The sequence below is a fragment of the Physeter macrocephalus genome, chromosome 12 (genome assembly GCF_002837175.3).
Source record: "Physeter macrocephalus isolate SW-GA chromosome 12, ASM283717v5, whole genome shotgun sequence".
NCBI lineage: Eukaryota > Metazoa > Chordata > Mammalia > Artiodactyla > Physeteridae > Physeter > Physeter macrocephalus.
In genome coordinates, this window is record NC_041225.1 from 77,387,297 (window position 1) to 77,401,871 (window position 14,575).

The following is a 14,575-nucleotide window of genomic DNA, read 5'->3' on the forward strand; positions in this document are numbered from 1 at the left end:
AAGAAAAAAAAGATTAAATGAGGTGAGAATATCCCGGTGTGGAAAATGGGCAAAGGGCATGAGGAGTGGGAAGTCAGGAAGGAAGCACATGAATGACGATGGGTCAGTTAAAACAAGCAGAGGTCCTTTTTTTGTGAAGATTAAAAAGAAAGACAGTCAACGTGGAGAGTGCTGTGCTCTTGGGTGTGTACAGCGAAAGAATAAATCAATCTGGCTTTTGTTTTTGGTGGGGGATGGTTGGGATGGGGAATAATTTGATTATATTCTAAATGACTTTAAAAATGTATGTTCTCTGTAATTTTTCCAAAGGAAATAATAAGACAGTGGACAAAGATGCACATATGAGGTTGTTCATCAGTTTTTCTTTTTCGATTATAGGGAAAATCAGAAACAACTCGTGTTTGGTTGTTTTTTTTTGTTTGTTTGTTTTTTTTTTTTAGTATTAGACTGCGCTGGGTCTTAGTTGAGGCACGTGGGCTCTTAGTTGCAGCACACGAACTCTTAGTTGTGGCATGCGGAATCTAGTTCCCCAACCAGAGATCAACCCAGGCCCGCTGCATTGGGAGTGCGGAGTCTTACCCAATGGACCACCAGGGAAGTCGCCGGCTCGTGGGTTAGTGATTAGTAAGCCAGGCCAAATGCCTGTACTCTGTCAGAGGTGCATTAGAGATCTGATGATAGAAGATGAACCCCTCAGATCATGCTGTCTTCCGCTTGTGAACCTAATCTGCTTTATAGAAGTTAAATCTCTGAACACAATAGCCAACTGTATTTGTAATCAACATGGACATCCAATTTGGAAGTTCTTCATTTTTCCCTATTTCATATTCTTGTGTGATTTAGTCAGTCTCTTTTTTTTTTTTTTAATAGAGGGGCTGTGAAAGAAAACACATTCCTACAATCCCTCTGGCAGCAGCATTTGTTACGTTAGATGTAGGCATGGTGCACTCCCATCCCGTGGAGAGCCCTTGGGCTCAACAGCGCTTATCTGTTCTCTCCAGTGGCCTCAGCATCCATCTGCCCACAAACTGGCTGTGTTGGTATCTGCATGCAGACACCCTGTACCACGCCTCCAACCTCTTGCCTGCCCTGCTTCTCCTCACATCTCTGAAATCCACCCTGTTTCAAGCCCCACTCAGGTCCCTGCCTCGTCCTCTGCTGTCGACAAATGGACTGTCTCGTATTTATTGCTTGTCTATCAATTCACTGTACAGGACCCATGTTTTATACACTTTTCCCATAACTCCAGACTTGAGTAACAGTGTTCATGGTTGGAATATGACTTCAGGTTGGTGATATAGAGATCTCTAACTTGTATCAGTTTTTAACTATTGCCTGTCAGCTCCAAATTCACCCTTTGTTGCCTGATCTGTGAAAATGGATCAGAGCCTTCAAATATTTTTCCTCTGCCTTCTCTAAGTTGAGGGCTCTGAAGAGGATGTTGCAGGAGAAAGAGATTTTCCTTCCTGGTTCCCAGAGTCTAGAACCAGGCTTCCTGTAGTGGTTCCCAGAGTCTAGAACCAGGCTTCCTGTAGTGGTTCCCAGAGTCTAGAACCAGGCTTCCTGTAGAGCCTGCTGTTTTTCCTGCGGGTCTGCAGGCCACAGCTCTCTCCAGCATGTGGCTGCTGTGTCCTCTCTCCAGCCCTGGCAGCCGTGGTAGAAAGGGGAGCCTGTGCCCAGCCTAGGTCACTGCTTCTCTTCAGCCCCCACATGTATACACACTGGGAGCCCCGTGATCCTGGCTGTCTAGTGAGCTGGCCACCTGATCTTTGTCCTGAGCAGTGGCCCTGAGCTGTTCCTGTCCGAGCCATGCATTGACGTGCTAAGCTCCTGCAGAGGGAGGCCTCTCCAGTTCCTGTTCCAGCGGCAGCCAGACTCCCTCCGTGTGCATGACTCCTTCCGCACCCTCGTTCTCTCTGCACACCATCCCAGCGGTCTGCAAGGTTTGTTTCCTGAAACCCTCCTGATGGGGACTCTTGTGTGTTCCAAGCTTTGTGCCTGCATCCCAAAGGGTTGTTCCTGTTCTCCTGGTGACTGGACCATCTCTGGCCTGGGAACCCAGGAACTGCCACCTATACCTACTTCAACAAGCTCTGAACTTTTCTTCCACGCTTGTCCTTTCTTGGGTACTTTTCATCTGGTGCAGGGCATTAGAGTTCTATTCCATCTTTATAGTTATTCAATTATTATATTTTTAAACTTTCCCTGCTTGAATTACTGTGTGGTTTCTGCCTCCTGATTGGACCCAGACTGGAATACATTCCATGTAACCCAACTAAGCAAACGGAAGGATGAATCAAAGAGAAATCTTCTAGGGATTTCTCTGAGGGCTTGTTGAGAGCCTGCCAGACTATACTGGTTTGTACATAGGTCCTGGAGCTTGGAGGGGAAACACTTACCAAACCATAGCCATGTACAGGCTCTTAACAAGGGCTTCCAAAGCACATGAAGCTCCCCAAGAAGTGACTGCCTGCATTGCAGCATTTCTTTTCTAAAATGGTTTCCCACCTAGGTAAATAGATGCCCCCAAGCTTCCAGTCTGTACTGGGGCCTGCCTTCCTTTATGCACATTCACCCTGTCCCTCTGCTATCATGGCCTTGGTGGGGGTAACACTTGCTGGAGGTCCTCCCCTCACCAGGAAGGAATGTGGAGGCTCCTCTCTGTGGGGGTGGGATGAAGGAGAGTTGGCTTGGATGTGCTGCCAGAGGACGGATGGAGCCCTCATCTAGAAGCACTGCTGAATCCCACGCTCCTGCATTCCCACACTGGAGGGCCTGGGCTGCCTGTGGGAAATGAGGGGCTGGGCTGGGCTTTTCACCACAGTTTACCTCTTCAAATCTTGCTCGCACCCAGGTGAGACAGATTTCTATAAATACATATGTGTCGTTGACTAGCACACATATAAGTGATTTTTCCTGTGTCATCTCTTTGGAGAAAGGGCATGTATATTTAGTTAATCTCATTTCTACTGAACATCTGTATTCAGTGAACTTGACCAGATGACCCAAATACCTTTCTGTTCAGCAAATGCTGAATGACTCTCAGATGCCATGTGCTGGGGTAATGGTGGCGCAGGATGATCACAGAGGATGCCCTAACTCCTGGGAGGTGGGCTCTTCAGGAGTGACACTTGACCTAATTTAGGAGTAGAAGCTCTTCAGGAAGGCATGGCAGACAGAGGGCACTCCTCAGGTGGCAGAGTGAAGCTGGGGTTTTTCTGGAAGAGAAATGTGTTCGCTGTGGTGGAGGTTCAAGTGTATATGGCGTGGAGATGGAGGATGTTGGCAGGAGGTGGTGTGAAAGGAAGCACAAATCGTCATAAAGGGACCAGAAGGGCATGTGAGTGAGAAGATTGGAGGAATGAGGCTGGTATTTAGGCTGGGGCATATCCTTGGGCAGGAGAACTCACAGAAGAGGGGAAGAGGCCATGAGGCCCTAAGCTCCAAGAATGGAGAAGAGAGGAGTTTTAGAAGACAACACAGTTACAGTTAGGCTATGAGGGAGCAATGCCATGTTGGTGGTGGTGACCAAACCAGGGAACAGCATGAGAAGGGAATGTATGTACAGGGGCTGAAGACTGAGTAGCTGGGGAACAGGGCATATTTGGGAGCTGTGGGAAGTAAGGCATTGGGCTCCTGCGTAGCCGCCAGTGGCAGAGCCTGAATGGGGTAGAGGACAGGTGAGGAGGAGGTGCAAGTGATGTTACAGAGGTGGGAACACAGATGTGCTGGATGTGGAAAGCAGGGGGAAGAAGCAATTCAAGGTCCTGCTGGGGAGTGCACATGGGAAGTTGATCCAGTGCAGATGGGGGACCCAGGAAGAGAAACTCCACACGGCATTTACTATCTGGAGTTAGCTGGGTCAACTTGTGATACTTCTTCTGGAGGTAATGTTTAAGACGATGGATAGATGGGTTTCTAGAGAGAGAATATTTGTAAAAGAGGCAATGAATGACAAAACTTGAGAAGTATGCTTAGTGTTTGGAGGAGGAATCAGAACCTGTGAAGGAAAACTATTGAAAGCCCAATGCACGGTAGACAACACCCTGGTGTGGTAGGTTATATCATCCCCATTTTATAAATGAGGAAACTGGGGCTCAGAGAAGTCAAGCAACTTGCATAAGGTCACACAGCTAGTCGTAGGTAGCATAACCAGAATTAAATTCTGGGCTCTCTGACTCCAGGTACCAGACTAACTATGGATCTGGAACATTTCCATCCTCAAAACATCTACGAGCCTTGTTTTATATTGACATAATCTTATACACTGAAGATCTAAAATTCTTACCAGTTTTACAAAGGCAGGGGCCGGATGGCCTCTGGGAGGGTTAATTCCCTGTCATTGTTTACTAAATTTTCCTCTTTCTCCTTTTCTGAAAATTCTATGCACGTTTATTTAAAGAATGAGCTTAGGAATTGATTTTATTTTAAATGATAAATACCATTTGAGAAAATCGGCCACATTGGGTTTGGGGGGAACTATAATCAATGGGGACCAAAACACGTCCTATATAGACACTTTGATGTATAATGTCACCTGTGGGGGCATGTAGGTAAATAGATTCATCATATGTACTTTTCCCTTTAAATTTGGAACATGAAGGGTACTGCTAATGACTATGAAACAAATACCTTGAATTTAGCTGATAGTTGTTCCAGGACTTACAGACCAGAAAGCAGTCAGACACATGTTCTCACTTCATGGCAGCTTCTAGGTGAGACTGTGGGGGGAATCCTGGGGCTCCCCGGCACCAGCCCAGGCAAGAACCGAGGCCAGGCTTCTTGCTCCCATTAAGGAACGAGCTCTAGGTATGGCCCAGCTCTTCTGGTCCCACTGAGCTGCTGCACTCACACCCCTATCGCCACCCCACTGTCTGCCCTGAGTGCTGGGAGGTGGCCCCCAGAACCACTTAGCTGCAAGCTCTCCCTGTCTCTTTATCTGAGCAGAATCTGGAAAAGTCTGGCAAGGACCAGGCAACAGATGTTAGAAGCCTGGGAAGTGAGGATTTAGCCACTCTCACCAGGCTTCTGGAGGGAAGATGGGGGAAGTTGGGCAGGCAGAATGACGTACACATCCCCTGCCTCCGTGGTATGGCAGCGGGCTTGGGCTCTGTATCTCCTGGAGGATTTGTGGGTCCCGTTTGCGCAGGAGAGTGAGCAGGAAGCAGGACGCCCCTAGACAGGGAGGCTGCCTGCTCAGACTCCCGTGACCGAGTCCGGAACTTGGATTTCTCGCCTCCAAGCCTCAGCCTGACTAGATGGAGTGGCTGGTCATTTCATTTTCTGATTACAGGAAGGTCCTGCCTTTCTTTTATCTTTCACTTTGGTACTGGGGGTGCGGGCAGCAAAGGCAGTCCTGGGCACAGGTTTTGGACTGGGTCCGGGTGTGGTTGCTCTTCTGTCCCTGACCAGCTACTCGTGGCTGTCTGCCTAACATGCCGGAGCCCCTTGGGGTGGAGGAGTCAGGCTCTGACTCAGAGCTTTGTGAGAAGGGGTCTTTGTGGTGGTCAGTGGCCACATTCAAATGTCTTCTGGCCAGCGCTTCACTTTCAGAACTGGAGGGAACCTTTTAGGACCATCCTCTTTAGTGGTTCCCAGTCTAGTGTCCAGGAATGAAACATTGGGATTGTTTAGACTGCATACTGGAAATGACTACAGAATAGTCATTCAGTAAATGTTACTTATGACCCTGCCCTACCTCTCATATCTGACTTTGACTGATGGTAGTTTTGAGGGTTCAGATGTATAAATATAAAGCTTTAAAAATTTTAAATAAAAACAATTTTTAAAATAATCTTTTAAGAAGATTAACCATCGAAAATCAGACCATACGTCCTAAGCCTGTGCTGCAGTGTTCACATGTATCATGGTTTAAAACTCAGATGCTAGAGTTTTAGGAGGAGCCGCTTAGGTTTGAATCCTGGCTCTGCCATCTGCCAGCTGTGTGACCTTGGACAAGTTAAATCTCCTCTCTGAGTATCTGCCTCATAGCATCACTGGTGCCTGGCACATAGCCAGTGGTACCTAAATATTTATTAAAATAAAGCATAAGTGTTCATATTCTACTATTATTTTGAGGAGTCCTCTCTAATAGATGGCTTCAGGCAGAGAGCACGGGCCCACGGAAAGGTGTGCAGTGATCTAGGGATGGATGTTGTGACGGAGCCTGTGCTGAACACCGCAGGGTCCAGTACAGGGCTGGAGTGTCTGGGACTGGGGGGCCATGGCCCAGGCTAGTGATGTGGGCTCTAGAAATGGGGACCTGGCATTAGGATTTGTGTGTGATGTGCCCCAGCCCCCGTCCCAGGCAGTCTAGATGTGAGTGGTAGAGGCTGCTGAAGGGGGAAGATGGTGTGGCAGCATTAAAGAATATGAAAATAACCTATAATCCTACCACCCTGATTAACCCGGTTTTGTTTTTGTGTGGTATCTTATCTGGATTTTCACATAGTTTAAGCATGGCATCTGTACTATTTTATAATCCATTTTCAGCTAACAAATTTGTGTGTGTGTGTGTCTCTACCTTTCTAAATATTTTAATTGCGAAATAAAGAAGGAAGTTGTTGTTAAACAAAATCAACTGAAGTGTTTTAGAAATTTTAAGACTGTTCAGTCTCTGTTGGGGAGAGTCTACTCCCAAGTATAAAGTGAAAGCTAAGGTTGTTCTTTGTCTGCATATGGGATTTTCTATTTTTGTTACTCACAGTAAAAATTCTGTGTCTCACGGTGAGGGTTGTATAACATCTTCCCTAGCTTCAGGATAGGTTTTCTTACTCAAAATTCTTTTTGAGCAATGTAACTTCCTGCTCAAAAAAGGACACGGAATTGGTTTTATGTCTGTAATGGGAATATTTAGTCAAATATTCAGAGAGCTTTTTCCCACAGATATTTTTGTGGAGGTCACTGCTTTAACCTCCTTTCCATGAACTTTGGTTTACTGTAAGAGTCTAGTTCTCATGCGAGGGACTGTGCCTCAGTCACAAATGAAAGTTGATATTTACACTCGATGGAAATGTATAATTGAGGATCTGGGTGGTTTTCCTACCCTTCCTTCTCAGGTTGGTTTGGAAGAAATGCCCTTTAGAAATAGTGGTAAGAGTTAGCCCAAGATGCACGTTTGGGAATTTAGAAAAGGAAGGCTGGCCCCTTGTCAGAAGTGGGGCTGGGAGCTTCTAGGCTCCAATTTCCCTTTCTTTGGAAAATCTTTGTAACAACCAAATGTACCATGACCCAGTGCCTTGGGTCTTTTCATCCTTGAGCCAGCCCTTGAGACTTCACTGTTGACCTGGACCAGGTTACAAGAATGTGGCCATGCCTTGTAGAAGAAGGAGGAGATCCCAAAAGCCCTGGATTAGGAGCCAGAAGACTGTGTCATCTTGGCCTTACCTCTTAACTCTGTGGTGACATTTAGGCAGCCCAGTTATAACCCTCTTGGAGCCTCTGTTTTGCTCCCTGGTAAAGTGGTATCCTCTCAGCTTCCCTGAGGGGGCACAAGTGAGAAATGGACAGGAAATGTTCTGGAATCCTTGAATCAAGGACTCGAATCCTTGAAACAAGGGGAGGATGGTGTCCCTTTGAGAGCCACAAAGCCCTGTCTTGGCCGAGAATATGGGAGGTCCTGGCTGGGTCTTGATGGCAGAAATAAAAGCCTGAATTGCCGTGATAAAGCTGGAAACCTTAGCCAGGGTCAGCAAGCTTAATGCACTCTTCAAAGTATTCCTGAAAGAAGGATTGGTGCTTTTCGTGATACGAAACTTCACACCACCAGTTCAGATGGTTCTGGCTGGATTGCAGGTATCCATAGGTCTGGATGCGTAACTGGCTCATTTATCTGGAATTATATTATTGACCCTGAATCTTTTCCTAGGAAAATTAACTTATAGTTTCACGACCTGCTATGGAAAAGTACTGTGCTTCTCTTTTTTTCTCCCTTAAGCTGACCTGTTTTACTGTAGACATTTCAGGAATAGTCTACTGATATCCATACTCCTTTTCTGAGTTGAAAATTTCTGCCTAGTAGTTAGCTGTTCATAGCGTGTGCTGCTTTTCCTTCCAGATCTTCTTGCTCACTGTAGTCTTTCTTTGTTCACCCTCATACTTTTCCTTGTCCTCCTTTCAGCCTGTTCACATGAAGGGCAAGACCAGTGATACTGGGTCAAGTGCTACTTCAGCTTTAGGAAAGTTATCCTAATTTAGAGAGAATGGTTTGTTTAGTGTCCACTTGAGCTCTCCTGTCCTGGCAAGTTAGGCCCATAACAAAGAGGTTTAGGGTGCCAAAGATGTACTGGCCTTCAGTTTGCATAAAAGGTGTGCTCAGAGGCTCACTTGAAAGGAGCTGACCTAAGGAGGGCATGGACCATAGACTTATGAATTATTCAGGTTGTGTGTGACTCGGGGCCCTTTAAAACTATAATTAAGGAGTAGGGAATATCTTGTGGGGTTTTGTTTTTTTTTTTTAACCGCCTTCTTTGGAGGAAGTTTACGAAGGCCCTTTCTTGGTACCTCAGTAGTAGGATTCTTGAGGGGTGGAGGGTGGGTAGTGGTTGAGAAGTGAGGGGAGAATGGAGTGGTGATGGGAGGCTGCTTACCTGGGTGAGCTGAGAGCACCCACATAACTTTATCATCTGCCATGTTCTCTAGCTGTGTAGAGGCTTTGGGGAGTGGAAGGTATGGTGTAGGGACTGGTTTTATATAAACATCTTTTACTTATATGTCCTTAACCAAAACTATTTAGCAGTGATAAATACAAGCAACTAGATTTGGATCTACTGGACAGATTTTAAGAGACGCAAAACAGTTTGTGAATTCCCATTGATCTAATCTGGACTGTTCAACATAGTGATAACTTCGCAGCATTCTCAGCATGACAAATACTTCTGCCTTCAGACTATTTGTTAGAACCCAGTGAATTTTTAAATCTTAGAGTAACAAATAAATAAATAAACACTACCCTTGACTAAAATACATAATCAATAAGTTACAAGGATGTAATGGACAGCACAGGGAATATAGTCAATATTTTATCATAACTTTGTATGGAGTATAATCTATAAAAGTAGCAAATCACTATGTTGTATACCTGAAACTAATATGTTGTAAGTCAACTATGCTTCAATTTTAAAAAAACAAATAAAATCCCATGCTCCTCCAGTGATACCAAACTGTTTCCTTTACACCATCCTTTTTGAACTTTCACATTTTGTATTGAAATTTTAGAAGAATCAATGTTTATTAACTGCAGCCCCCCCCAATAAAAAAAAATTTTGTTCTAGAGGTCAGAGATGAGTGGCTACCATTTGACATGGTGGTCTTAGAACCCCTATCACCTTGGCTAGGATTCTAGCTCTGCCCTTAACACAGTTACTTCTTTAAATCTGTTTCCTCAGGTATAAAATGGGAATAAAAGTAACAATACCTACTTCAGAGGCTCCCTGTATCAAGATAATGCACCGTGCCTGAGAAGCAATACTTCTCTGGGATTCTTTTCTGAGGATGAATTCTCAGCTGTAGAATTAACCTGATAAGAAAATTCTTTTTTTTTTTTTTTTTTTTTTTAAATTTATTTTTGGCTGCATTGGGTCTTCGTTGCTGTGCACGGGTTTTTCATAAGAAAATTCTTTTTTTTTTTTTTTTTTTATTTAAATTTATTTTTGGCTGCATTGGGTCTTCGTTGTTGTGCACGGGTTTTTCTCTAGTTGTGGTGAGCGGGGGCTACTCTTCGTTGCAGTGCACAGGCTTCTCACTGCGGTGGCTTCTCTTGCTGCGGAGCACGGGCTTTAGGCACCTGGGCTTCAGTAGTTGCAGCACGTGGGCTCAGTAGTTGCGGCACACGGGCCCTAGACCTCGCGGGCTTCAGTAGTTGTGGCACGTGGGCTCAGTAGTTGTGGCGCACGGGCGTCGTTGCTCCACGGCATGTGGGATCTTCCCGGACCAGGGCTCAAACCCGTGTCCCCTGCATTGGCAGGCAAATTCTTAACAACTGTGCCACCAGGGAGGTCCCAACCTGATAAGAAAATTCTTTACCGAGTATTGCCATTCCACTTTTTGGGGTTGTCTTTTAATGTCAAGCTTATCTAACTGGTTGTTCTTGGGCTTTCTGTCTCACTAGTGTTAGAACTCTGCAGTTACAACCCCAGCAAACCATCTCATTACTCTTTCTTTGTTCTGTTGCCCACAGCCTGAAATATATTCTTGGCCTTTGATATTTCACTAAAATGTCATTTTCATTTCTCTTTTCCTTCTTGCTATAAACAGCAGGGATCTTAAGAATACAGTTTGACTTTTGACAGATGTATACACCCATGAAACCTCATCCAGATCAAGACATACACAGTATATTTCTATACCCAAGAAGGCCCCTCCTGACTCTCTCCATTCAAAACCCCTACCCCTATCACTTTCAGATTTCTAGGGCCTAGATTAATTTTGCCTTCTTGAACCTAACATAAATGGAGTTTTGAGGTCTCTCTCTCCCTCACTACACTGTTGTTGCTCGTAGCAGTAGTTTTCATCTTTATTGCTAGGAGTTGTTCCAGTGTATGAATATAGCCCAGTTTCATAATCCATTCTTCTGTTGATGACATTTTGGTTGGTCTCAGTTGTGGGCGATTTGGATGAAGCTGGTGTGAAGCTGGTTTCATCTCTCTGAACGCTCAGTGTGGTTAGTGTCTCCTCCACCTCCTAACCCTGCAGCCCTGGGCAAGTGTCTTAATCTTTCTGCCTTGGTTTCCTCATCTGTAAAATGGAAGGTCAGGAAACAACTCAAGGTTGTGGCCACCATTTAAAAAAAAATAGAGTAAAATAGGGGATCAGAGTGAATGACATGGAACTGTACATGTTGCAACTCACATAAATACAGTTATGTGTGTGTGCAGGTATGTACATAATAACAAATATAGACTGTATTTGTTATTATGAATTGTGAGCACATCCGTTTGCAGCACACTGATTTGTATATGTCCTTGTGTAAGCAAGGAAGTTGAAGCACCTGTGAATTATCTAGTTAATGCGTATCTTTGCCCTCCGGTGTCCAAAACAGCCACAGCGTTAAGGGTCATTTATACACAGCTCGCTATAGGCCAGCCACTGTTTTAAAAGCTTACATATAAAGGCATATAGCTCTCACAACCATCCTATGAAGTGGGTTATTATCCCCATTTTATAGATGGAGAAGCTGAGACATTGGTTATACAACTTGCCCAAGGTCACAGAGCTTGAATCTAGGATGATAAGGCCATGATTTGAACCCAGGCAGTGCAAGTCTAGAATCTGTACTCTAAACCGCTATTCCGGGGGACATAAAAAGAGGCAAGTGACATGTGAGCAAACGCAATTAATAATAATCTAATCAATACAATGCTCCTCTCTTTTATTTCAGATATGAGAAATGAGTGTTGGACGTCGAAGAATAAAGTTGTTGGGAATCCTGATGATGGTAAATGTCTTCATTTATTTGATTGTGGAAGTCTCCAAAAGCAGTAGCCAAGAAAAAAATGGAAAAGAGGAAGTAATAATACCCAAAGAAAAGTTCTGGAAGATATCTGACCCTCCCAAGGCATATTGGAACAGGGAACAAGAAAAGCTGAACAGGAAGTACAATCCCATTTTGAACATGTTAGCCAACCAGACAGGGGAAGCATACGGATTTTCCAACATAAGCCATCTGAATTATTGTGAACCTGACCTGAGGGTCACGTCAGTAGTTTCAGGTTTCGACAGTTTGCCAGACAGATTTAAAGACTTTCTGTTGTATTTGAGATGTCGAAATTATTCACTGCTTATAGATCAACCCGATAAGTGTGCAAAGAAGCCCTTCTTATTGCTGGCGATTAAGTCCCTTACTTCACATTTTGACAGAAGGCAAGCGATTCGGGAATCTTGGGGCAAAGAAACCAATGTGGGGAACCAAACAGTGGTGCGAGTCTTCTTACTGGGCCAGACCCCCGCAGAGGACAACCATCCTGACCTCTCAGATATGCTGAAATTTGAGAGTCAGAAGCACCAAGACATTCTTATGTGGAACTACAGAGACACCTTCTTCAACTTATCTCTGAAAGAAGTACTCTTTCTCAGGTGGGTGAGCACTTCCTGCCCAAATGCTGAGTTCATGTTCAAGGGTGATGATGATGTTTTTGTGAACACCCATCACATCCTGAATTACTTGAATAGCTTATCCAAGAACAAAGCCAAAGATTTGTTTATAGGTGATGTGATTCACAATGCTGGACCTCATCGGGATAAGAAACTCAAGTACTACATCCCGGAAGTTGTTTACACTGGCGTCTACCCCCCTTATGCAGGGGGAGGTGGATTCCTGTACTCTGGCCACCTGGCCCTGAGGCTATACAATGTAACTGACCAGGTTCTTCTCTACCCCATCGATGATGTTTATACTGGAATGTGCCTTCAGAAACTTGGCCTCGTTCCAGAGAAACACAAAGGCTTCAGGACATTTGATATAGAAGAGAAAAACAGGAATAACATTTGTTCTTATGTAGGTTTGATGTTGGTACATAGTAGAAAACCTCAAGAGATGATTGATATTTGGTCTCGGTTGCAAAATGCTCATTTAAGTTGCTAAATTATGTACAAAACTAAATTTTGCATAGAAAGATGTATCTCAAATAGTTCCCATGTTGTGTTCTCTCACATTAGAGGTAATTTCTATGTAAAACCATCAAAACTGCCTTTATGAGTAGTATCCATATGAGGGCCTCTAAACCTTTCAGTGTAGTACTTTCTGAAGAGGGAAAGCAGAAGATCCTAATTTTTATGTAGGATAGGACAGGACAAATGGTTATGACCCTTCCTGCTGGCTAGTGGTCATTATTTTCTAACTTGTCCCCCTTGTCATCTGAAATCATGTTTCTGGAATCTGATCGTGTTAAGTTATTTTTGTTTTGCCCTCATATGATGGTAATCCTATTTCCCATTATAATGAGTGAATTATCTGCAGTTTAGGTATTCATAAACCTATTGGCTACAAAGACACTGTTATATATGACTCAATGCTTTTTGTGAAATGGAATTACATTTATTTTCATGAAATTTGGATGAATTTTTTAAATAGTCTGGAAAAATTAACTTCTGTTGAAATTTCCTGCCGCCCCAACATTTCCTTGGGTTAATCTAATCAATCAGTTTTGCAAAATGGGAATCACCGTGTGACATTCATCCAGTTTATCTTGTTATGGTCTTTTGGTCATAATAATGAGAAAGCTTAACTATCTTGTATTTGGTTTGCTGGGTGGTGTCATGATAGTTCTCTCTTTTTTAGTATTTGAAAATAATGAGTATGATTCCATAATCTTCAAACTGAAGATTGAATTGACCCTGGTAACCATATTGTGTTTATGATTTTGCATTGTGGACCAGGAAAGCATATGTAACTTTTGAACTTTAAGTGAAAAGATTGAAGTTGCAGACCTTTTTATCAGTGGTTTGTCAGTTTAAAACTGCAGAATTCTATTCTTGCCAACATGATTATGTGTTGCTTATATATAATTATTATCCTGAGTAGTGACTGCTTTCCTGTCTCAGTGTAGAAGTGCCTGTGTTTTTATTTATTGTTCAGATCAAATACCAAAACATTTTCTTAAATATATTTTGTGTAATATTTTATTTGTATACAGTGTTGTTGATGAATTATTTAACTAGAGCATGGTATTTTAAGTAGGAAGTATAACATATGTTAAATAAAGTTAATTGTTATTTTTGAATTAAAAATTTTGGGGGGGGATATGAAATAGAATTCTGCCAAACTGTTGCTTATATATACTGTCTTGTAACATGCTTTCTTGAGACATTTTTGTGTTATAGATATGAAGATTCTTACCAGATGTGATTCTGGGGATTGTAAGAAGATGGAAATAAAGTCACCATATTTTTAATTGTCACGTGTAATGTGTAATCTATAATCTCTGTTTCCAGCAATTAATTACATTTTCCCCAAAGAAGCCATTTTTTCCCCTCAGAAACTATTACAGTAATATTGAACTCTATACTTTTTCATCTGGCTTTGTATTTAAAATTCTTAAAAGTGCTTTCCCGTGTAGAGTCTTTAGAGAGGAGTATGAATACTTATTTATGCTTCCACTTTCAGTGAGTATAAAGGATTTATCTCTTTATACTCACTGAAAATGGAGTGAGTGGAATGGAGCAGCATCTTAAATATTGTATCATCCTAAGCCATGTCCATTTTGGGGTTTGTATCCATGGTGATGAAACATAGAGCAGCTTTGACCACTCAAGTTTCTTTCCTAGACTTTTGCTGAGAAGAAACTGCTAACGCTCAATTAAAAACAAGTAGGCATTGGATGAAACTCAAAAAACAGAAGGGTTAGTGTTGTGAGAACATGTAGCTCACTGTCCTCTCCTAGTGGGAATGTTGAGGCCATACATGTGAGCAAGTATGAGGGCACAGATACTCGATGTGGGTTTGGAGATTTGTAAGCTTGGTCCTTCTAAAGAGTTCATGTGCCTACATCTGACCTCTGCTCCAGTGGTTGTGAGTAGAGGGTGGTGGCCACATCACCACATCAGGTGTAGAAAAGAGTAATGAAGCTCTCAGAGCATT

At 43.2% G+C, this 14,575-nt stretch overlaps 1 protein-coding gene across 2 annotated transcripts in view; it reads left to right on the forward strand.

Annotated features, from left to right (window-relative positions):
- Positions 1 to 13,897, forward strand: part of B3GNT2 (UDP-GlcNAc:betaGal beta-1,3-N-acetylglucosaminyltransferase 2) — a 30,176-nt gene extending 16,279 nt beyond the window's left edge. Inside the window, exons 2-3 of one of the 2 annotated variants that reach the window (XM_024133603.2) lie at positions 1,783 to 1,943; positions 11,378 to 13,897. In XM_024133603.2, the coding sequence (XP_023989371.1) occupies positions 11,387 to 12,580 (1,194 nt within the window). In that variant the 5' untranslated portion in view covers positions 1,783 to 1,943; positions 11,378 to 11,386 and the 3' untranslated portion in view covers positions 12,581 to 13,897. The remainder of the gene's footprint in view (positions 1 to 1,782; positions 1,944 to 11,377) is intronic. The other variant, XM_024133602.2, reaches the window with a different exon arrangement.
- The last annotated feature ends 678 nt before the right edge of the window (positions 13,898 to 14,575 follow it).